At 44.2% G+C, this 22,563-nt stretch overlaps 1 protein-coding gene across 1 annotated transcript in view; it reads left to right on the forward strand.

The window, feature by feature from the left end:
* LOC141100757 (receptor-type tyrosine-protein phosphatase eta-like) overlaps window positions 1–22,563 on the forward strand; it is a 114,771-nt gene that overhangs the window by 30,907 nt on the left and 61,301 nt on the right. Inside the window, exons 4-5 of the mRNA XM_073589441.1 lie at window positions 3,804–4,055; window positions 5,007–5,249. Coding sequence (XP_073445542.1) covers window positions 3,804–4,055; window positions 5,007–5,249 — 495 coding nt within the window. The remainder of the gene's footprint in view (window positions 1–3,803; window positions 4,056–5,006; window positions 5,250–22,563) is intronic.

A 22,563-nucleotide genomic window follows, 5' to 3' on the forward strand; every position in this document is an offset into this window, starting at 1 on the left:
CATAGCCGCAAAAAATTCCTTCCTTACACTAAAGAAGTGTTTTACCACAGCCCCTGTGTTGGTACAACCCGATTCATCAAGACCTTTTATCGTCGAGGTCGATGCTTCTGAGGTGGGGGTGGGGGCAGTATTGTCACAGGGCCCCTCTACCCTGACTAACCTTAAACCCTGTGCCTTTTTCTCTTAGAAGTTCTCTTCGGCCGAGAGAAACTATGATGTCGGTAACAGGGAATTGTTAGTGGTTAAATTGGCCTTTGAAGAATGGAGGCATTTTTTGGAGGGGGCCGCTCATCCCATTACGGTCATCACTGATCATAAAAACCTGGCCTATATCGAGTCTGCTAAGAGATTGACCCCCAGACAGGCTCAGTGGGCACTTTTTTTTTCTCGATTTCATTTTACCATCACGTTCCGACCAGGGTCTAAAAATGTAAAGGCAGATGCCTTATCCCGAAGTTTTGATTCTGTGTCCCCTCCAGAACCTCCTTCCTCCATTCTTCAACCGGGAGTTGTTGTAGCTGAAGTCTCCTCTGAGTTACAGAGAGAGATTCTGGAAGCACAAGCTCCCAGAAATAAACCCCCAGGTAAATTGTTTGTACCCGAACAATTTCGTCTCACACTCCTTCAAGAATTTCATGATTCTGTGTTAAGTGCACACCCTGGTATTGCAGCTACCCGGGGGGGGCAGTAGCTAGGGGTTTTTGGTGACCCTCTATCGGTACTGATATAAAAAGGTTTGTAAATTCTTGTGGGGTGTGCGCGTGCTCTAAAAGCTCTCAGGTCCGACCGGCTGGGGAATTGGTGGCTTTGCCAATTCCGGATAAACCATGGACACACCTGTCCATGGACTTTATCACTAATCTTCCATCTTCCAAGGGCAAGTCAGTGGTATGGGTAGTGGTTGATAGATTTTCTAAGCAAGCCCACTTTGTGCCATTACCTGCGTTACCATCTGCTGAAACCTTGGCCCGCTTGTTTATACAGCACATTGTTCGATTGCATGGCGTGCCTGTGAACGTGGTGTCGGACAGGGGTGTACAATTTGTGGCCAGGTTTTGAAGAGCGTTTTTAATGAAGTTGGGGGTCACGTTGTCATTCTCCTCTGCCTATCACCCGGAATCCAATGGACAGACTGAACGCACCAACTAGTCGTTGGAGCAGATTCTGAGATGCCTGGCCTCCTCCAGACAGGAAGACTGGTGTGAGATATTGCCCATGGCAGAATTTGCATTCAACTGTCGTATTAATCAGTCTACCGGAAAGTCTCCATTTCAGGTCAATTATGGGTTAGTTCCGCAGTTTGGGGAATTTTCCCGTATGGATTCGGATTGCCCTGGTGCTGAGGGGATGGTACAACAGTTAAAAACCCTCTGGAGGGAGGTGCAGGGGAACATCTCCAAAGCCCAGAAGAAGTATAAACATTTTGCGGACAGGAGGAGGGGGTTGGGTCCTGCGTTAACAGTGGGGGGAAAAGTCTGGTTGTCCACCCTTAACATCAAACTTAAGATACCCTCTATGAAGTTGGGCCCAAAATTTATTGGCCCATACAAGATTGTAGAGGTAATCAACCCGGTGGCATACAGATTACAGTTGCCCACCTCCTTCAAAATATCTAACGTCTTCCACAGGTCCCTATTATAACCTGTGGGGACAGTTAGAGAAGATCCCTCATCTGTGGCTCCACCAGTTTTGGTAGAGGGTCAACTGGAGTGCGAGGTAGGGTGCATCATTGATTCACAGTGGGTGCGCCGGAGACTTCAGTACCCGGTGGGTGCGCCGGAGACTTCAGTACCTTATTCATTGGAAGGATATTCCGTGGAGGATCAGTCATGGGTTCCGGCCAGTTCGGTGCACGCTGATCGACTGGTGCGGGCTTTTCATGCCAGATACCCTGAGAAACCTGGGGGTCCAGTGGCCCCCCATTAAGAGGGGGGTACTGTCATGGTTAGGACATGGTTAATGTCCTGTTTTCACAGGGTTAACTTTTGCCGGCCTCTCTTTGGATCTGGGAGGGGTATTTATACTCACTCCAGACTAGCATTCTCTGTCAGCTATACTGTTATTCTGGTTGTGTGTCTGACCGACCCCCCTGGTGTGCATGTATTCTGCATTGCTTATTTGATTTCCGTGTATGACCCGGCCTGTTCCCTCACTCTGTACTCCGTCTCTTGTTTTGGTACTATTGTCTTCTCCGGTTCTGACCTCCTGGCTTGGCTATTGTTACTCCGTTGCAGTTTGTCCCTATTGTACCGTCCATTGCCCATTCTGGTTTTCTGATCTATTGCTGCGTCCTGACTATTCGCTCTGTCTAACCCTTTGGTACTGTCCTGCTATCTCGTGCTTTGACCCGGCTTGATATGGTTTCTGTCTCTGTCTATGCCCCTTGGTAACATTGTACTGTAGCTACCTTTCTAGGCGTTTCCCTGCAGCTCCTAGCGCTGTGGAGCTTAGGCCACGCCCCCAGCAGTCATGTGCTTCAGGTCCTGGAGCATGCATAGTCACCGCTGCTGCCCGCTCCACAGGTATCTTTGAGCACTGTGTTTGTACTCAGGACACGCGCACTGGCTCAGTGAGCAAGTGCAGTGCGGTGTTCCTGACAATTTCACTTTCTTCGTCATTTGGTGACTGTACAGTAGTTTCATGATTTGCTTCCTTCCACTTTTCTTTGTCAAGTAGATTTTACATTTCTATTGCCAGCACAATAATGGCAGCACATAATTACATGCTGTTGTGATGTAGTATGCACACAGTGTTATATTTCTTTATACTGTAGTGTATTATAAGTTTCCATAGTGGATGTGTTTTTCATGGTAACATTGTGTTTTGGGAAATACCTTTTCATTCCTCATTGACAACAAACATTTCAATACAAAAATTAAAAATCAGAAAGTCCCCATTTAGTGGCCATATATTTACATCTATGACTAGTCTAACCTGTAACTTTAAGCATTGCAGTTAATAGCTCAGGAATCCTTGCTGTTGCCTTTGACCTATATGGCTCTTATTACTTAGAGACTTGCAGTGACAAGAACGTATGATACATAACTAGATTTGTTGACAAAATGCAGTCTTAGTATGGCTCTTTTACATATTAAAGTTACTTAAAATAATATATTACCATGCAGATCTAGTGAGCATTAAAGGGAATCTGTCATGCTTTTTTTGCCCTATCAGCTGCCAGCATTGACATCAGGGGCTTATCTACAGCATTCTGTAATGCTGTAGATAAGCTCCTGATGTAACCTGAAAGATAAGAAAAATACATTAGATTATGCTCACCAGAGGGGGTGGTCCGGTCTGATGGGTGTCGCGGTCCAGTGCGACACCCAGATACTGCAGTGCACATGCTCCAGACCTCTCCCGACGCCTGCGCACTGCAGAACTCTGCTCTGCCCGCAACAGGGTAGAGCAGTGCGCCTGTGCCGGAGCTACTACAGGAAGGGAAGAAGAGGACGGGATTGTATAACGATGGGAGGAGCCAGACCGGACCGCCACACCCATCGGACCGGACCGCCCCCTCCGGTGAGTATAATCTAACGTGTTTTTTTTATCTTTCAGGTTACATCGGGGGCTTTTCTACAGCATTACAGAATGCTGTAGATAAGCCCCTGATGTCAATGCCGGCAGCTGATAGGGCAAAAAAAAGGGTGACAGATTCCCTTTAAGTGCTTCCATTTATTTTACCCATGAAATAAAATTGAATAGATTGGGAAAAGTTAACAGGTAATTAAATATAAGTAATATGTAATAAGAAGTATGTTTTTTGTATGTGTGTGAGACAAAATATATTGTATAATTTACAGGACCAGCCACTGTAACCGAGCTAAAAGCCTCTATAATAAACAGCAGCACAATAAATGTCAGCTGGCTGCTTCCAGAAGGTAACAGAAGCTCATATCTGGTAGAAGTGACAGGAAATCAATCGCAGAGCTTCACAGTGTTTTCTGAATCAGTAATTATTACTAATCTCAACATTGGGAACCAGTACACAGTGCGGATCTTTGCAGTATCAGGCAATGGACTTCTAGGTGGAAACAAGGAGATTGTTATATTAGGTGAGTGATCATTAATACATTTTAATATTCAACACATAAGGTAATTTGTTTCCTGTCTGGCTACAGGAATGGTTTGGACTCTTGCCAACCTCCCTCCGTTATGTTTTATCTATACTATACTGCTCAAAAAAATAAAGGGAACACCATTCCATTTGCAACAGGCTGTTTGTGTTCCCTTTATTTCTTTGAGCAGTATATATAGATTATATCCAGTTTACTAGGGTATACAAATTGGCTTTTATCCAAAACATACAGTAGATAGCTGTCTCTATAGTGCCACTTAGGCCATGTTCACATGCTGAGTATTTAATGGTCAGTATTTTACCTCAGTATTTGTAAGCCAAAATCAGGAGTGGGACAATCAGATGAAAAGTATAGTAGAAACACGTCACCACTTCTGGATTATCACCCACTCCTGAATTTGGCTTATAAATACTGAGGTAAAAAGCGCACCAAAGGTAAAGCAAAGTGCATTGCTTTCCCAGCAGCCATTTTCCTCAAGCCATGGGCCGCCGGAGATGGTGCATGCGCAGACTGTGATCTCGGCCCGGCTGTGGTCTTCAGGGAAATGGTCACTGGAGGCGGTGCTTGCATGGCGTGACATATCGGCCAGGCTGAGATCCCAGTTGGTGCATGTGCTGCCTTTGGCGGCCCAATACTTCAGGAAAATGGCCACTGGGGAAGAAATGCAACACTGCTCTGCCTCACCGCCGACACAGGGCCTGCCACATCGCTCCGCTTTTGCCTCCATCGGCTTCCTGAGGAAAGGACCCTGCCTTCTGTGATCCAGCTCCACCACAGCCTCAACACCCCCTGGTAAGCTACATTTGGACTATTATAGGCATCCACCATTTTCCCTCCAAATTTGAGGGAAAAAGGTGCATCTTATAGCCCGAAAAATACGGTATGTAATAAATTTAATGTGATATATCACTTCTTCCACAATTACAGGAAACATCACTGCTACATTTATCACCACTACCTCTTTCTGGCTAAACTGGGATTCCTACTTTGGTGAGAATACAACATACAGCATTTCTGTCTATGGAGAACCATCCAGCACCTGGACTGTGAATATTACAGCAATGCAGATCACTAATCTGACATCTGGGAACTTCTACAACATTCAGATTTCTTCATATAACAGATATATGGGTTTATATGGCTTAGTTGGTCAGATCAGTTTATACACACGTAAGTACTATTTGTTCTTTTCTTTCTTATTCTATTGCTTGATAATATATGCAGATTTTTAGGTAAAACTGAACAGAAATTTATGGAAGACAGACTAAGCAGAGTGGGATTAACAGGAATGTGTTGTTGAGTCATCTTTCGTGCCATCATACAGGATCAATACTCAGGCTTTTTCAAACAAAATTCGTATTTATTTTGAACATAAATGCAAAACAAAAACAAAACAAAATCGTAAGCCCAGCAAAGTAGGGATTAGATTGAATCTCCCTTTGGCACAAGTAGCAAGTCCAGCACATCTTCCGCACATTCCCTTTAATACACAATATTCCATTACCCCGAATCACAGAGTCTTAAAAGCACACACAGTTGGATTCAAATGAGAAAAAATTATATATTACAGCCTGCAGATGCTAATTTTGTGTTCTTTAAGTGTCAGAGCAAAGCACTTTCATATTCATACTGTAAATACGGTAGCCTGAGGACACTGTGCTCATCATCTGTGTATATGTCCTGTACTATGGCCGCATCCGCTGTGAACTGGGCATGCCCCTCGGCTTGCACGGTTCACAGCTGAAGATGGAGCCCTATCCCATTTTATTGTAGCCAGCACTATGCACTGGCTGTAAATTCTCTTCTATTACCTGTAATGTGATGTGTGTTCTTACCACCAGATGAAGTCACCACTCCAGGACTGGTGCTTAGACTTGAGTTCACCACTTGTTACTGTGATCTGAGAGTAGCAGCCTCAATAACATGACTGCTACGCTCAGATCACTGTAATTACCAATTAACAAAAGTCAAAGTACCATAAAAATGGTGATTAGAATACATCATTGGATGAAATCATCACTGCAGTGCTGGTGCCCCGATCTTATAATGTGTGATACAGTCCACAAAGCCATGGACCTAATCCTATCATGTGTGAGTAGCAAAATAAATAGCGTGTGTATAATCATATAATTTATGATACTGACTGCTGTGATGCAGTGACCCCTGTGACAGCGAGGGGGCACTGTATGGGACATACGTGCAGGCGTTCCTTCATTGTAATAGGGAAAATGGTGAGCGGCAGGATTATAAATGGCCGATATGTATCACAGGGGTGGATGTCCTGTGATGGAAGCTGGAATATGTGTTAATCAGCAGATATACTGCTGATGGTTTCTTCTGTTTTACAATGGGCGGCTTCCAGGTGACTTGGTGAGATGGGTGGGATCAGTCACCTACAAACCCACCCAGGGGCGTGTGTCTGACCGCCCAAAGTAAAGCCTGTGTGTGTATGGCTGGGTGTGTTAAAAGGACCTGCAATGAGGTCATAATCATGTGATGCATACTTCACCTGTGGGTGTGGTTATGTACCATATAATGTTATGATTGAGGCACCATAGGAGGCAAAAACAGAAATGCTAGCTAAGTCCAGAAAACCAGAGAAGTTGGCAGCTATCGGATTGCAGACCCCTGAACCTATCAACACAACTAGCAGTAGCCGTGGGGGGTTCCTACGATGCCCTAGACCCCTCGATCACAGCCGGAGAATTAGATAGGCCTAAAGAAAGAAAGGGGAAATCTAAACTGCCCCAGAACAGACCCCAAAGCAATAGGCAGCCCCCAACATATAATGACGGTGAAACAAAAGATGAAAATACTAACACAGACAGAAAGATAGACTGAGCAAAGACGGGGCCCAAGCTAACTAGATAGAAAAGGACAGGAAGGCTGCTGTCTGCAATCCGTGAAAAACCCTATGAAAATAAGAGCCAACAGACTGACAGTGAAAAAGGCCCTGAAGATGCTAGGCTTCAAAAAGCTATGTCAGTACTCAGGAATATTCTGAAGACAGAGCTACAGGCAAAAGGAGATTCAGCTCACCCCAGCAGGGAATGGCAGAATACAGAAAAGCAAGGAAAACAAAAAACAAAAACAAAAATGCTAAAAGGCAAAACAGAAAACTTAGCTTTAGAGGAGCAGGAATCAGACTGGTGTCCTAGAAGTCCACAGAGAAATCACCCGCAGGGCAGAAGGGCGTCGGCAGCCTTATATCCAGTCCGTGACTCCACTCAGCCAGTCATCCTCATTAGGCTCAGGTGCCTGATAATCAGGCTCATTACCTTCCTTTATCAGAATAGGGAGTTCACCAGACCTCAGTGACGAAGGGGAAAATGAACTCACAACAGTACCTCCCCCTTGAGGAGGGGTCACCAAACCCTCAACCATGCCACCAGGGCGATCAGGGTGAGCCCGATGAAAGGCACGCACCAATCTTTTGGCATGAATATCAGAGGCAGAGACCCAGGAATTATCCTCCTGACCATAACCCTTCCACTTAACCAAATACTGGAGTCTCCGTCTAGCCAGACGGGAATCCAGTATTTTCTCTACCTCATATTCCATGTTACCTTCAACCAATACAGGGTCTGGAGGTGCCACCCCAGGAACAACTGGTTCAACAAACCTCTTCAACAAGGACTTATGGAACACATTATGGATTTTAAATGTGACAGGAAGAGCCAAACGAAAAGATACCGGATTAATAATCTCCAAAATCTTGTAAGGTCCAATAAATCTAGGCTTAAACTTAGGAGAAGCCACCTTCATAGCAATATTTTTTGATGATAACCACACCATATCACCAATCTTAAACTGGGGACCAATGGTCCTATGTCGATTGGAAAACCGCTGGGCCTTTTCCTGGGAGAGAGATAACTTATCCACCACTTGGTCCCAGATCTGGTGCATTCTCTCCACCACAGTGTCAACACCTGGGCAGGCAGAAGGCTCCACCTGCCCTGAAGAAAATCGAAATCGAGGATGAAACCCAAAGTTGCAAAAAAAAAGGTGACATCAAAGTGGCAGAACTAGCTCTATTATTTAAAGCAAATTCGGCCAAGGGCAAAAATGAAACCCAATCATCCTGATCAGCGAAAATAAAACATCTCAAATACGACTCCAAGGTCTGGTTTGTTCTCTCTGTCTGCCCATTGGTCTGAGGGTGAAAAGCAGAGAAGAAGGACAACTGAATTCCCAGCTTGGAACAGAAAGTCCTCCAAAATCTAGACACAAACTGAACTCCTCTGTCAGATACAATGTTCTCAGGAATCCCGTGTAAGCGAACCACCTGTTGCAAAAACAGGGGCACCAACTCAGAGGAAGATGGCAACTTAGGGAGTGGTACAAGATGAACCATCTTAGAGAACCTATCACAAATCACCCAAATAACAGTCATTCTTTGAGAGACCGGCATATCAGAGATGAAATCCATTGAAATATGGGTCCATGGCCTCCTGGGGACCGGCAAAGGCATCAACAACCCACTAGAGCGAGAACAAGATTTAGACCGGGAGCAAGTCCCACAGGGCTGCACAAAATTCCTGACATCATGAGACAAGGTGGGCCACCAAAAAGAGCGACTCACCAGATCTCTAGTACCAAAAATACCTGGATGACCAGCCAATGCAGAGCAATGAACTTCAGACATCACTCTCTTCTTCCACTGGTCAGGAACATACAACTTTCCACTGGGACAACGCTCAGGTTTGTCCTCCTGGAACTCTTGCAGAGCATGTCTCAAATCAGGCGAGATGGCAGAAAGAACTACCCCTTCGCCTAAGATGGTAGCAGGCTTGGTCACCACAGGAGAATCAGCAAAGAAACTCCTAGAGAGGGCGTCTGCCTTGACATTCTTAGTTCCAGGAAGAAAAGAGACCACAAAATCAAAACGTGTGAAAAACAAGGCCCACCTAGCCTGTCTAGGGTTCAAGCGTTTAGCCGACTCTAGGTAAATCAAATTCTTGTGGTCAGTGAGGACCACAACTTGATGTTTAGCTCCCTCCAACCAATGTCTCCACTCCTCAAATGCCCATTTCATGGCCAACAGTTCCCGATTCCCCACATCATAGTTACGTTCAGATGGAGAGAACTTTCGGGAAAAGAAAGCACAGGGATTCATTTTAGATGTTACAGGATCCTTTTGGGACAAAACAGCTCCTGCACCAATCTCAGAAGCATCCACCTCTACCTGGAACGGGAGTGAGACATCAGGTTGCCACAAAACCGGGGCGGAGGTAAATCTTCGCTTCAGCTCCTGAAAGGAAGCAACAGCCTCAGGAGACCAATTCAACACATCAGCACCCTTCTTAGTCAGATCAGTCAATGGCTTGGCAATACTAGAAAATTTTGCTATAAATTTCCAATAAAAATTAGCAAAACCCAAAAACTTCTGGAGGGCCTTCAAAGAAGTGGGCTGAACCCAATCATAAATGGCCTGTACCTTGGCCGGGTCCATTTCAATAGTTGACGGAGACAAAATAAATCCCAAAAATGAAATCCTCTGTACTCCAAAAAGGCATTTCGATCCTTTGACATACAGGGAATTCTCCCTCAAGATCCGGAACACAGTCCGAATATGTTCCACATGAGAATATCATCCAGATAGATAATCAAAAATTCGACAAAGTCTCGGAAAATATCGTTCATGATAAGGGTGAAGAGGATGGTCTAATATGACCCTTCTCCAATGCCTCCTTAATATAGGACCGCATAGCCTTGTGCTCGGGTACAGATAAATTGAAGAGCCGACCCTTGGGAAATTTACACCCCGGGCTTAGTTCAATTGCACAGTCATAACTCCTATGAGGAGGCAAGGACGCAGACTCATTCTCACTAAATACATCATAAAAGTCCGCCAAATAGTCCGGAACATCATGCGACTGAGGAGAGGTGGAAAAAAACGGAGCCTCACTAAAGGCACACCGACAACCCCAACTCACCACAGACACAGATTTCCAATCCAAAACTGGATTATGAATTTGCAACCAGGGAAACCCCAGAACAACGGCATCATGCAGACCATGCAATACCAAAAATCTGCAATTTTCTTGATGGTCTGGGGCGACCCGCATGACCACCTGGGTCCAAAACTGAGGTTTATTTTTAGCCAAAGGAGTAGCATCAATCCCCCTCAAAGGGATAGGCGTCTGCAGAGGTGTCATTGGAAATCCACAACGTTTAGCAAAATCCAAGTCCATTAGGTTTAGCGCTGCTCCCGAATCCACAAAAGCCTTGGCGGAAAATGTGGACAGGGAGCAGATCAGAGTAATTGCCAGAAGAAACTTAGGTTGAACACCACCTACAGAAAACGTGTGTGCAAAACGTTTCTCTCGTTTAGGACAGACAGAAATAATATGCGAGGCATCTCCACAAAAAAAACACAGCTTATTACGCCTTCTGAACTCCTGACGTTGCGCCTTAGACAAAACTCTATCACGTTGCATTGGTTCAGACGTCTGTTCAACCGGTGATAACACCTCTCGTGCAATCCTGCGTTCACGTAAACGCTGATCAACCTGAATGGCTAATGACATAGAATCGTCCAGACCAGAGGGAACAGGAAATCCCACCATAGTATCTTTTACGGCTTCTGACAAACCCTTCCGAAAGAGAGCAGCCAAGGCATTATCATTCCAGGTAGTAAGGACCGCCCACTTTCGGAACTTTTGACAGTACAACTCTGCAGAATCTCGACCCTGGTTCAATGCCAACAGGGTCTTTTCAGCCTGATCAATAGCATTAGGTTCGTCATACAACAACCCCAAAGCTTGAAAGAATGCGTTCACATTAGTCAGAATAGGATCATCTGGTTTCAAAGAAAACGCCCAATCCTGGGGATCGCCACGCAGCAAAGAGATGACAATTTTAACCTGCTGCGCGGAGCTCCCTGACGAGTTAGGCTTCAAGGCAAAAAATAATTTACAATTATTTTTGAAACTCAAAAATTTAGATCGATCCCCAAAAAATACATCAGGAGTAGGGATCTTTGGTTCAACAGCATGCGAACGAGCAAGGTAGGCGGAAATTCCCTGCACTTCCGCAGCGAGCTGCTCCACACGATCAGACAATTGCTTTATCTCCATTGAGAGAGAAAAAAAAATTCCCCCTACGGCCTCAGAGATATAGAGGAAAGAATATACACACACCTTTTTTTTTTTTTAAACACAATTCTTTCCTGCTATTGACTACCCTAGGATCTGCGGTATGGCGGGTGATTCTGTTATGATTGAGTCACCGTAGGAGGCAAAAACAGAAATGCTAGCTAAGTCCAGAAAACCAGAGAAGTTGGCAGCTATCGGATTGCAGACCCCTGAACCTATCAACACAACTAGCAGTAGCCGTGGGGGGTTACTACGATGCCCTAGACCCCTCGATCACAGCCGGAGAATTAAATAGGCCTAAAGAAAGAAAGGGGAAATCTAAACTGCCCCAGAACAGACCCCAAAGCAATAGGCAGCCCCCAACATATAATGACGGTGAAGCAAGATGAAAATACTAACACAGACAGAAAGATAGACTGAGCAAAGACGGGGCCCAAGCTAACTAGATAGAAAAGGGCAGGAAGGCTGCTGTCTGCAATCCGTGAAAAACCCTATGAAAATAAGAGCCAACAGACTGACAGTGAAAAAGGCCCTGAAGACACTAGGCTTCAAAAAGCTATGTCAGTACTCAGGAATATTCTGAAGACAGAGCTACAGGCAAAAGGAGATTCAGCTCACCCCAGCAGGGAATGGCAGAATACAGAAAAGCAAGGAAAACAAAAAACAAAAACAAAAATGCTAAAAGGCAAAACAGAAAACTTAGCTTTAGAGGAGCAGGAATCAGACTGGTGTCCTAGAAGTCCACAGAGAAATCACCCGCAGGGCAGAAGGGCGTCGGCAGCCTTATATCCAGTCCGTGACTCCACTCAGCCAGTCATCCTCATTAGGCTCAGGTGCCTGATAATCAGGCTCATTACCTTCCTTTACCAGAATAGGGAGTTCACCAGACCTCAGTGACGAAGGGGAAAATGAACTCACAACAATATAATGTGCCTGAGGTCTGGTCACATGGGGGAGTGCATGGACCTGATTGGTTCATGTGGAAGGTCCTGGAAGGCCGTTTGTGGTGGAAGTTGTGCTACCTCCCTGAAGAGCACATGGAGGCTTTGGACCTGGTGGCCTGTGTGCACACAGAGAGGCAGTGTTTCCAGAGTCAGTGATGGCTCTGCATGGGGAAGCTACCGCCCGGCTGAGGATCTGAAACTGTTAGGCGGCCTAGTGAGCAAGGCGTTGCCTGGCATGGTGATCCCAGTTCAACAGCTTCCTTGACAAACGTGAGTGATACTGACCGAGATCAGAAAGAGACTGAGTTCAGGCAATAGAGCCTATATGCTGGACATGGCACAGCCTATGTTCCCACAGGCCAGAGAGAGTGAAGCTCTACTATAGACATTAAGAATTCATCTGTCTGATGCAAGACTGTTTGCCTCGTGTTGCCTTATATGGTTTATGATGTATAAGAAACCACATAGACTGTTTAAACGCAAAGTGTTCCCGTGTGCCACGAATCCGCTGCCAAGTGAGTGTTCCCCAACACAAACAGGAGGCGCTACCTTACACTGCTGATCTGAGTGCTGCAGCTGCAATCATATCACTGATCTGCTTAGACCTCTGTAAAGGCCAGTGAGCAGTATAGCACTAACTAACAGAATCAGCAGTGCCAAAAGTCCTTGGTGACACTGTCCAAATCTCAGTAACACATGGTTAGTCAGTAACATAATGGTTATGTACGGTGATCAGGGCCGCATCTATAATGGAGCAATTTGAGCCGTCGGCTCAGGCAGCATCAAGTCCCTGAACAGAGGGGTTGGTAGCGCGGCGCCGCCCCCTGCAGTCAGTCAGATAACGTGCCATGCAGCCAGCATGTCACGTGGACCCGTCCTGTGTGACACAGCTCGCAGGCCGGTAACTAAAACGACAGGATGCGGCACGTGATACTGTCCTGTGTGACAGGGCTCGCAGGCCGGTAACTAAAACAACAAGACAAGGGGTGGGGAAACAGTTACAATGGTGGGCCCTGCGATAGGGAAAGGGGACGTGGAGACCTCCTGCACTCCCCTGAGTCAGTGTCCCTAACGCTCCTAACGTTCCCTATGCCGATTCTGCACCGGGCACCGATCACGAACCTGTCGCCCTAGCACACCCTACACCTATCCTTTCCTAGGGAGCTGGGTGGTGCAGGCACTGGCCCCACCGCTGTACTAATACACACTAAGGAGTAAACACAAACGGGGAAACACAGCTTAGCTTTACTCTGTTGCACTTGCTCCTGGCAACAGAGTCCACCACCAGCATGCAGCTCTCCTCCTGAATCGATGCCACCAAGCTCTGTCAGAGCTACCTGGAAATCCCCTATGACTCCTTTCACACCAGGGCTCTGACTGAGCTGCCAGGACCTCTCTCTATATCCTTCCTCCACCAAGGATTATTGAAATGAACACTATCACCAAACCTGATTGCAACTCCTGTGACTCTTTTATAGCAGAGCCAGCAATCACACCTGCATTATAATAATGTGCACTTAACTAAAGAAACAAGAGTGCAATGACGCTCACCACCGCCGAGGGAAAACTTAGAAAAAACGACACCACCGTGCAATAATCCTAATGGTTACCTGTACTTTATATCAGTCATGATCCAGCATGGATCATGACACAGCACCTACAATTTAGCCTCGCCCTCTTCACGCTGGTGCTGTGGTAGTGTGCAGAGCATTGTAAGGGTAATCCTGTGCCTTGTAATCCTGTGCGGATGTGGCCGCGCGGATTTTGTAAAATCCGCAGCTAAATCTGCAGGTCAAAAGACCTGCGGTTTTACCTGCGGATTAGCCTGTGGTTTTGCCCTGCGGTTTTTCATCTCCACAGTGGAGGAGATGGCAAACCGCAGCGGAATCCGCAGAAAGAATTGACATGTCAGTTCTTTCTGCGGTTTTGAAACAGCAGCAAATCCGCGCGGAAAATTCCGCAGCATCTGCACAGCGTTTTTTTTCCCATAGGTTAGAATGCTACTGTACACCACAGCAAAAACTGCTGTGGATCCGCAGTAGCCAAATCCGCTGCGGATCCGCAGCAGAACCCACAGCGTGTGCACACACCCTAATTGATGAGGTCACAAGAGGGAAGGAGTCAGGGCTCCCTGATCATGTGACCCTTGACTCCTCCCCTCCTGTGATCTCATCACAGGTCCTGTGCTTATCAGCCGTCGGTCTATCGATCATCTCCATCACTGCTCTGCTATCTTCTCTTCTCTGCCACAGGACCTGTAATGAAGTCACAGGAGGGGAGGAGTCGAGGTCACATGATCAGGGGCCTCAGTGTACTATGCAAGACTCTGCTGTGCTGCGTGCTGAATAAGGGAAGTTTTATGTGTGGGGTCAGGGGGATTTACATGGTGGATGTAGCAGAGCCGCACGTGTGCGAGGTGTACGGAGCAGAGCCATGTGTGTGTGAGGTGTACGTAGCGGAGCCACGTGTATAAGGTGTACGGAGAAGAGCCGCACGTGTCCGAGGTGTACAGAGCAAAGACATTTGTGTGCGAAGTGTACGGAGCAGACCCATGTGTGTGCGAGGTGTACGGAGAGGAGCCGCGTGTGTGCGAGGTGTACAGAGAGGAACTGCATGTGTGCGAGGTGTACGGAGAGGAACCGCGCGTGTGCGAGGTGTACGAAGCGGAACCGCACATGTATGGGGCATACAAAACGGAGCGCTGTGTGTACGATGTTTACGGAGCTGAGCCGTGTGTGTATGGAGCGGAGCCGCGTGTGTGTGAGGTGTACAGAGTAAAGCCGCATGTGTACAAGGTTTACTGAGTGGAGCTATGTGTGTAAAAGGTGTACGGAGCAGAGCCGCATGTTTGTACGAGGTTTACTGAGTGGAGCCGTGTGTGTGCAAGGTGTACGGAGCAGAGTCGCGTGTGTATGGAGCGGAGCAGCATTTGTGTGCGAGGTGAACGGAGCAAAGCCGCATGTGTACAAGGTTTACTGAGTGGAGCCATGTGTGTTCAAGGTGTACAGAGCATGGCCACGTGCATAAAAGGTGTACAGAGCGGAGCCGCATGTGTACAAGGTTTACGGAGTGGAGCCGTGTGTGTGAGGTGTACAGAGCGGAGCCGCGTGTGTACGGAGCGGAGCAGTGTATGTACGGAGTGGAGCCGCGTGTGTGCGAGGTGTATGGAGCAAAGCCGCATGTGTACAAGGTTTACAGAGCGGAGCATGTGTGTATAAGGAGTACAGAACGTGGACACATGTGTAAAAGGTGTACAGAGCAGAGTCGTATGTGTATGAGGTTTACGGAGTGGAACCATGTGTGCACTAAGTGGAGTCGTGTGCACGAGGTGTTCGGAGCGGAGCAGCATCTGTACGGGGTGTGCGGAGCAGCATGTGTACTGGGTTTATAGAGCGGAGCTACATGTGTACGGAGCGGAGCCGCGTGTGTGCGGGGTGTACGGAGCGGAGCCGTGTGTGTACCAGGTGTACGGAGCGGAGCCGTGTGTGTAGGGGATGTACAGAATGGAGCTGTGTGTGTATGGGGCGTACAAAATGGAGCGCTGTGTGTACGAAGTGTGTGGAGCAGAGCCATGTGTATATGGAGCAGAACCATGTGTGTACGGAGCCACGTGTAGTGGAGTCACGTGTGTATGGAGTGGAACCACGTGTGTATAGAGTGGAACCGCGTGTATACGAGGTGTATGGAGCAAAGCCGCATGTGTACAAGGTTTACAGAGTGGAGCCATGTGTGCACAAGGTGTACAGAGCGTGGTCATGTGTGTAAAAGGTGTGCGGAGCAGAGCTGCATGTGTAAGAGGTTTATGGAGTGGAGCCATGTGTGTACTGAGTGAAGCCGTGTGTGTGCGAGGTGTCCAGAGCGGAGCCGTGTGTGTACAAGGCATAAAAAGCGGAACTGTGTGTGTATAAGGTGTGCCGAGCCATACATGTACAAGGTGTATGGTGGTGAGCATCCATACCTCCCAACGGGACAGTCCAGATTTTGAGAGAGAGTCTGTCCCTCTGCCCCGGCCGGGAGCTTACTTTTCCCGCTGACACAGGAGTACACGGCGGAGGCCCGAGGAGCACTTTAAAATTCGCACATGACGTTCCACCGGAAGTGACGTGCCAGAAGCTGACCGGAAATTAGGTAATTTCAGGAGGAGATTGTGACAGAACCATGGAGGCACTTTGGGGAATGCTTCAGATCCATCACCGTGTCCTCCGACAGCGCCGACAGCGGGATCGCCTTGGACTCGGGGATGCAGGCCATGTGAGTGGATCAAGATATGTCCTTCATCGGGAGGCTCAGGTGGACACTACAATGGGAGCCGGGCTGCTATAGTATCTTTATAGAATCTTTCTTTCTTTCTCTCTCCTTTCTTTCTCTCTCTAATCTTTCTTTTTTTCTCTCTTTCTCTGTTCTTTCTTTCCTCTCTTTCTATCTCTCTTCTTTCTCTCTGTTATTTCCTTCTTTCCCCTCTTTCTTTCTCTCTCTAATCTTTCTTTTTCTCTCTGCTTTTTCTTTCTATCTGTTCTTTCTTTCTCTTGCTCTGTTCTTCCTCTCTCTCTGTTCTCTTTCTTTCCCCTCATTCTTTCTTTTTCTCTCTGTTCTTTCTTTCTTTCCTCTCTTTCTCTCGCTGTTCTTTTTCTCTCTGTTCTTTCTCTCTCTCTGTTCTCTTTCTTTCCCATCTTTCTTTCCCCCTCTTTCTTTCTCTGTTTTTTATTTATTTCCCCTCACTTTCTCTCTCCCTCTCTGTTCTTTCTTTCTCCTCTTTCTTTTTTCTCTCTCTGTTCTTTTTTTCTGTCCACTCTTTCTTTCTCTTTCTTTCTGTGTTCTTTTTCTTTCTTTTTTCTTTCTCTCTGTTCTTTCTTTCTTTCCCCTCTTTCTTTCTTTCTCTGTTCTTTCTTTCCCCTCTTTCTCTCTGTTCTTTTGCTCTGTTCTTTCTTTCTCTTTATTTCCCCTTTTTCTTTCTCTCTGTAATGTTTCTTTCTTTCTCTCTCTAATCTTTCTTTCTCTCTCTGTTCTTTCTCTCTCTCTGTTTTTCATTTCTTTCTCTCAGTTCTTTCTTTCTTTGTTCTCTTTCTTTCCTCTTTCTTTCTCTCTCTGTGTTCTTTCTTTATTTCTCTTTCTTTCTCTCTTTCAGTTCTTTCTTCCCTTCTTTCTTTCTATCTTTCTTTCTGTCTCTCTCTGTTCTTTCTTTCCCCTCTTTCTTTCTCTCTCCCTCTCTGTTCCTTTTCTCTGTCCCCTCTTTCTTTCGCTCTCTGTTCTTTCTTTCCCCTTTCTTTTTTTCTCTCTCTGTTCTTTTTTTCATTCCCCTCTTTCTTTCTCTCTCTGTTTGTTTCTTTCTTCTTTCTTTCTTTCTCTCTGTGTTCTTTCTTTCCTCTCTTTCTTTCTCTCTCTTCGTTCTTTCTTTCTCTGTTTTCTTTCTTCTCTCTCTCTCTGTTCTTTCTTTATTTTCCTCAGTACCAGTCAGAGTGCCCACAGTACAGGTAGAATAAGAGGGGTAGGAAACTAGGTGGCACTGGTCAAATTGAGCCTTTCATACTTTTTACTGGTGTATAATCATATGCCCTGAGCACCCCCATAAAGTGGGCCAGCCCCAGACAACAGGGTACAAACAGATCACTATTACTATCAGTCCAAGTGGACAATTATATATGTAAAGTTAATGATGTACCTGTGCCAAGCAGTGCGGAGGATCAGAATACACTGAGGAGACCAGAGCAGCAGGGTATGCTGAGAAGTATTATATGGGGCCCATTTTGCTGTATGAAGTATTATATGGTGCCCATTATACTCTATGAAGTAATATATGGGGACCACTATGCTGTATGAAGTAATATATGGGGCCCATTATGCTGTATGAAGAAATATATGGGGCCCAATATACTGTATGGAGCATTATATGGGGCCCATAATACTGAAAGCAGTAATATATGGGGCCCATAATACTGTATGGAGCTTTATGTGGGGATAGGGGATGACTTTCTGTTTGTTGTGAATCTGACCGCTGGGACCTCCATGATCCTGGGAAACGTAGCTTTGAAGAGCACCATGCAAATGGAGCTGTGGTCAATCATACGCACTGTGGCGCCATTCACATGTGGCTCTTCAAATAACTCCTTTAAGAGAGTGATGAGGGGATGACAAAGTATAGCAAAAATTCACTGATTGGGGCTGATGAGTGTTATAGTTTGTGGGCAGGTGGGATTTGTGTGGCAGAGCTGCATTTTTGCCCCTGTCCGGCAGTCCGGCCCTGTGACAGGCCTACCATTGCCATTAATGACTCTTGTCCTGGATACTTCTGTGTTGTTCTTGTATGTGCGTGTCATGGCGCTGCCATCCTTGTGTTTGGACACCTTTTTTTCTATTTATCTAAATCAAAATGTCCACTATTGTACTCAGCTTTACATATAGATATAAAAATTTACTTTGTGTGCAGGGGGGGGCGTCATTTTGCTGTTCGCCTCAGGCAGCAGAGAGGCTAGGTTCACCCGTGATGGTGATCCTAATCTTCATACTCCCTTATCCTTTTAAAAACACCCAAAAGGGGAGGGGAGGAATGACATCAGACATATGAAAGCCTGTCATGCCCAAATTTACTGCATTTGTAATGTAAGCAAGAAGTACACTAGGTTTTCATAGCAAATGTCAGAAACTGCTCCCTGTAGTGTTTAAAAGTTGAAAATACATTTTATAGTTTTTCATATTTTAGACAATTTATTTATTTTAAATTTTTAATCATCAGTAATTTATATTTTTTACTCTACCTTTTTTTACTCCCTTTTTCCAAAGATCCCTAACTTTTTTATTTTTCCGCCCATATAAAAATGAGGGTTTGCTTTTTGAGATAATGAGAAAACAAAAAGCAAAAAACACAAATATCCTGAACTAAAAAGTAAAAAATATACTGCAAATAATGCATAAAGGTAATAATAATAATAAGGGTATTTAGTAAACATAATTTTGATCAAAATAATGTACAAGCCATCCCGCCACGTCACGGCAACCCTTGTGGGACAGTCCCTACTCTAGTATTTAAAACCTTTTCACTTGCCAAGTGACGTGAATGTGAATAAGGGTCGAGCGGCTGTTACTAGTGGTTCAGCCGCTCGACCCTTATTCACATTCACGCCACTTGGCAAGTGAAAAGGTTTTAAATACTAGAGTAGGGACTGTCCCACAAGGGTTGCCGTGACGTGGCGGGATGGCTTGTACATTATTTTGATCAAAATTATGTTTACTAAATACCCTTATTATTATTATTACCTTTATGCATTATTTGCAGTATATTTTTTACTTTTTAGTTCAGGATATTTGTGTTTTTTGCTTTTTGTTTTCTCTGGTTAATGGTCATGTGTTAATATGCACTTACATTGTGCATACACATTAACTTACTTTTCTCAGTTCAGATTTGCTTTTTATTTTTTTGAGATAATGGTACTATTGAATTACACCATTTATTTAACTCTTCACTGTGCTGGAAAACAGAAACTAATTTGAACTCTTGTAAAATTGTGAATAAAAAATATCATTCTGACATGGTTTTTCAGGTTTTGAGTTTGCAGTTTTCATTGTATGGTAAAAAAAAACTTGGATGTTGATTCACCATGTAAACATGATTATGGTGATACCAAACATGTACATATTTGCAGTGGGTACGGAAAGTATTCAGACCGCTTTAAATATTTCACTCTTTGTTTCATAGCAGCCATTTGGTAAAGTAAAAAAAGTTCATTTTTTTCTCATTAATGTACACTCTGCACGCCATCTTGACTGAAAAAAAAACAGAAATGTAGAAATTTTTGCAAATTTATTAAAAAAGAAAAACTGAAATATCACATGGTCATAAGTATTCAGACCCAGTATTGAGTAGAAGCACCCTTTTGAGCTAGTACAGCCATGAGTCTTCTTGGGAATGATGCAACAAGTTTTTCACACCTGGTTTGGGGGATCCTCTGCCATTCTTCCTTGCAGATCTTCTACAGTTTCTATTCCGCGAAGTAGTAAAAAAATGGTTTATTCCACTCTGCAGCAAGAGCCCAACATGAAAAATTTGGTGAACGGTCCTCTTTAAGTACAGTATAGGGGAAAATCCAAGTGCTTGATCAGAAACATAACTTATTAGTCTCGGATACTGCTATCAGTGCAGAATTTTTAACCAAGTTATGATAATAATGCCAGGGCACAGAAGATTCAAATAGATCCGCCAAACTTCCCAGCCATCCCCACTAAGAAACCCAAATGGGGCGATAGGATTGGACCACAGAAAGGTGGTTATGTGACACCTGCCAAGGATTAAGTCCATAAAGATTAATGCTCCAATGTTGATTCAGAGAAAGGTAAAATCCCTATGAAACAGCTGCCTCTTGTCTCATTTAGTATTAGAGAGAAAATATCAACTCACACCACATATGGTACTTAAAAAATCCCTGAATTACCGACAATGTTATTTGATACTGCCGTAACAATGCCCTGTTAAGAAGCGATTGGTTCACACCTTACTGTGAATCTCAAGCTGATTCAGAGTTCGGGATTATATCTGAATAGAGTTTTTCTTCTATTTTCAAGACACAATTGATAAGGGAAATTGAAACATTAGGACACCTAAAATAAAAATGCATAAAAATTCCTCATTGTTGAACCTTGAACGGTACAGATGATTTCACTGCTGTTAATCTAAAATATAAATAATTTGTCCACTAGTTTAAAAAAATGACCCAACAGCTCAAATTATCACCAATGATGGGCTACAATGGTCATGTGAATGATAAAAGAAACAACTTCACTACAGGACTAAGGGGGCTACTGGAGCTGTAAGAAATTGAATATTAAAGAATTAATTATTTTATTATTTTAACATATTGTCATTTGTGCCGAGATATGATTTTAACGCATTTACTAACATAAAGGTAATTAAGGTCCAACGATGATATCCTCCTTTGTGAAGTAATGCCTGCTTGTTAGTGCAGCCTTCCTCAATGCTTTCATAACACTCTTGTACTCAAAATAGCATTAATATAAGAGCATGTGATCAGATTATTCCATCATCCTCCTTTAATTGAAAAACACTGTACATGGCAAAAGCTTGTATTTAACTGGAGGAGGCTGATAAACAGTATTTATTTTGTGTTACTCCATCAGCAGACATTTTGAGGTCAGGAAAGCTCTACAATATGTGACTAAATAAGCACCAAAATGTCTGCAGTAATTAAAAAAGAAAGAGAAAGTGGAATCTTTACTTATTAGTAAATGTCATGAAGGTTATGACATTTGTTGCAAGTGAGATATTTATGGTGAATAACAATCAGCAACTGTGTTTTTAAAAGTATAAAAACCACTGATACCCTTCATTATATGTCCATGAATTTTCAGTTGTCCTGAATTATCAATAATAAATTACACAGTTTATATAAAAAGTCTACACAGCACTGTTAAAGTGCCTTGCTTTTGTAAACACAGCCCCAAAGTAAAATTCTACCTACACCATGCTTCACTGTGGGTATGTTGTCTTATGGTAAATATGCCAAAAAATACCTTTTAGAATTATGGCAAAAAAGTTCAACCCCAGTCTCATTAGAAATAACATGTTTTCCCACATGATCTTGGCAGACATGATGTAGGTTTTCACTAAACATACCAGGGCTTGAATGTTTTTCTTTGTAAGAAAAGGCTTTCATCTTTTGCGCCCTACACCAGAGGCCAGACATGAAAAACACAAGAGATTTTTGTCACATGGAGTATACAAGCAATGCTTTCCAAAAAATTTGTGCAGCTTCTTTAATGTTGCCGTAAGCCTATTGGCAGCTTTGCAGGAAAATTTTCTTTTTGTCTTCTGATCAATTTTTGAGAGATGTTCAGATCTAGGAAATGTCACTGTTGTGTCAAATTAAAGCCATTTCTTCATGATCATCTTCACGGTGTACATCTAATGCCTTGGAAATATTTGTTGCACCCTTCTCCTTATTGATAACTTTCCACAATTAGATCCATTTGTTGTGTTCTAAGCTGTTTACAGACCATGGCTTTTGCTGTTAAATTAAATTATTAATATGTCAGGACAATTCTACTAGAATAGCTAAACTTTATAAGTGGGTAATTCGAATCACTTTAAATTATTGCAGCTGTGTACTGACTACTAACTTGAGTTTAAATGTGATTAGCTAATTCTGAACATCCTCAATACTATAAATGTGTTCTTATTTATGCAAACATGTTATTTTATGTCTCCCTTAAAATGATTTAGCTGTTTTTTTAATAAATTTGTATAGAACATTGATCATATTAAACTTGGGTATGGCAGCAGTAGCACCGTACTTAGTGATGAGGCAGTGACCCACAAAGTTCAAACATAAAATTCTCTTTAACGTGTTATCGTCACACAGAAAGGTTCCAATCCACGCAATTACATATAACTTCAGTGCATATTATCAGGGTTCAATTCACACCAGTTCATAACAC

Source organism: Dendrobates tinctorius, unplaced genomic scaffold (genome assembly GCF_039654945.1).
Source record: "Dendrobates tinctorius isolate UK_male_01 unplaced genomic scaffold, ASM3965494v1 ptg000107l, whole genome shotgun sequence".
Taxonomy (NCBI): Eukaryota; Metazoa; Chordata; class Amphibia; order Anura; family Dendrobatidae; genus Dendrobates; species Dendrobates tinctorius.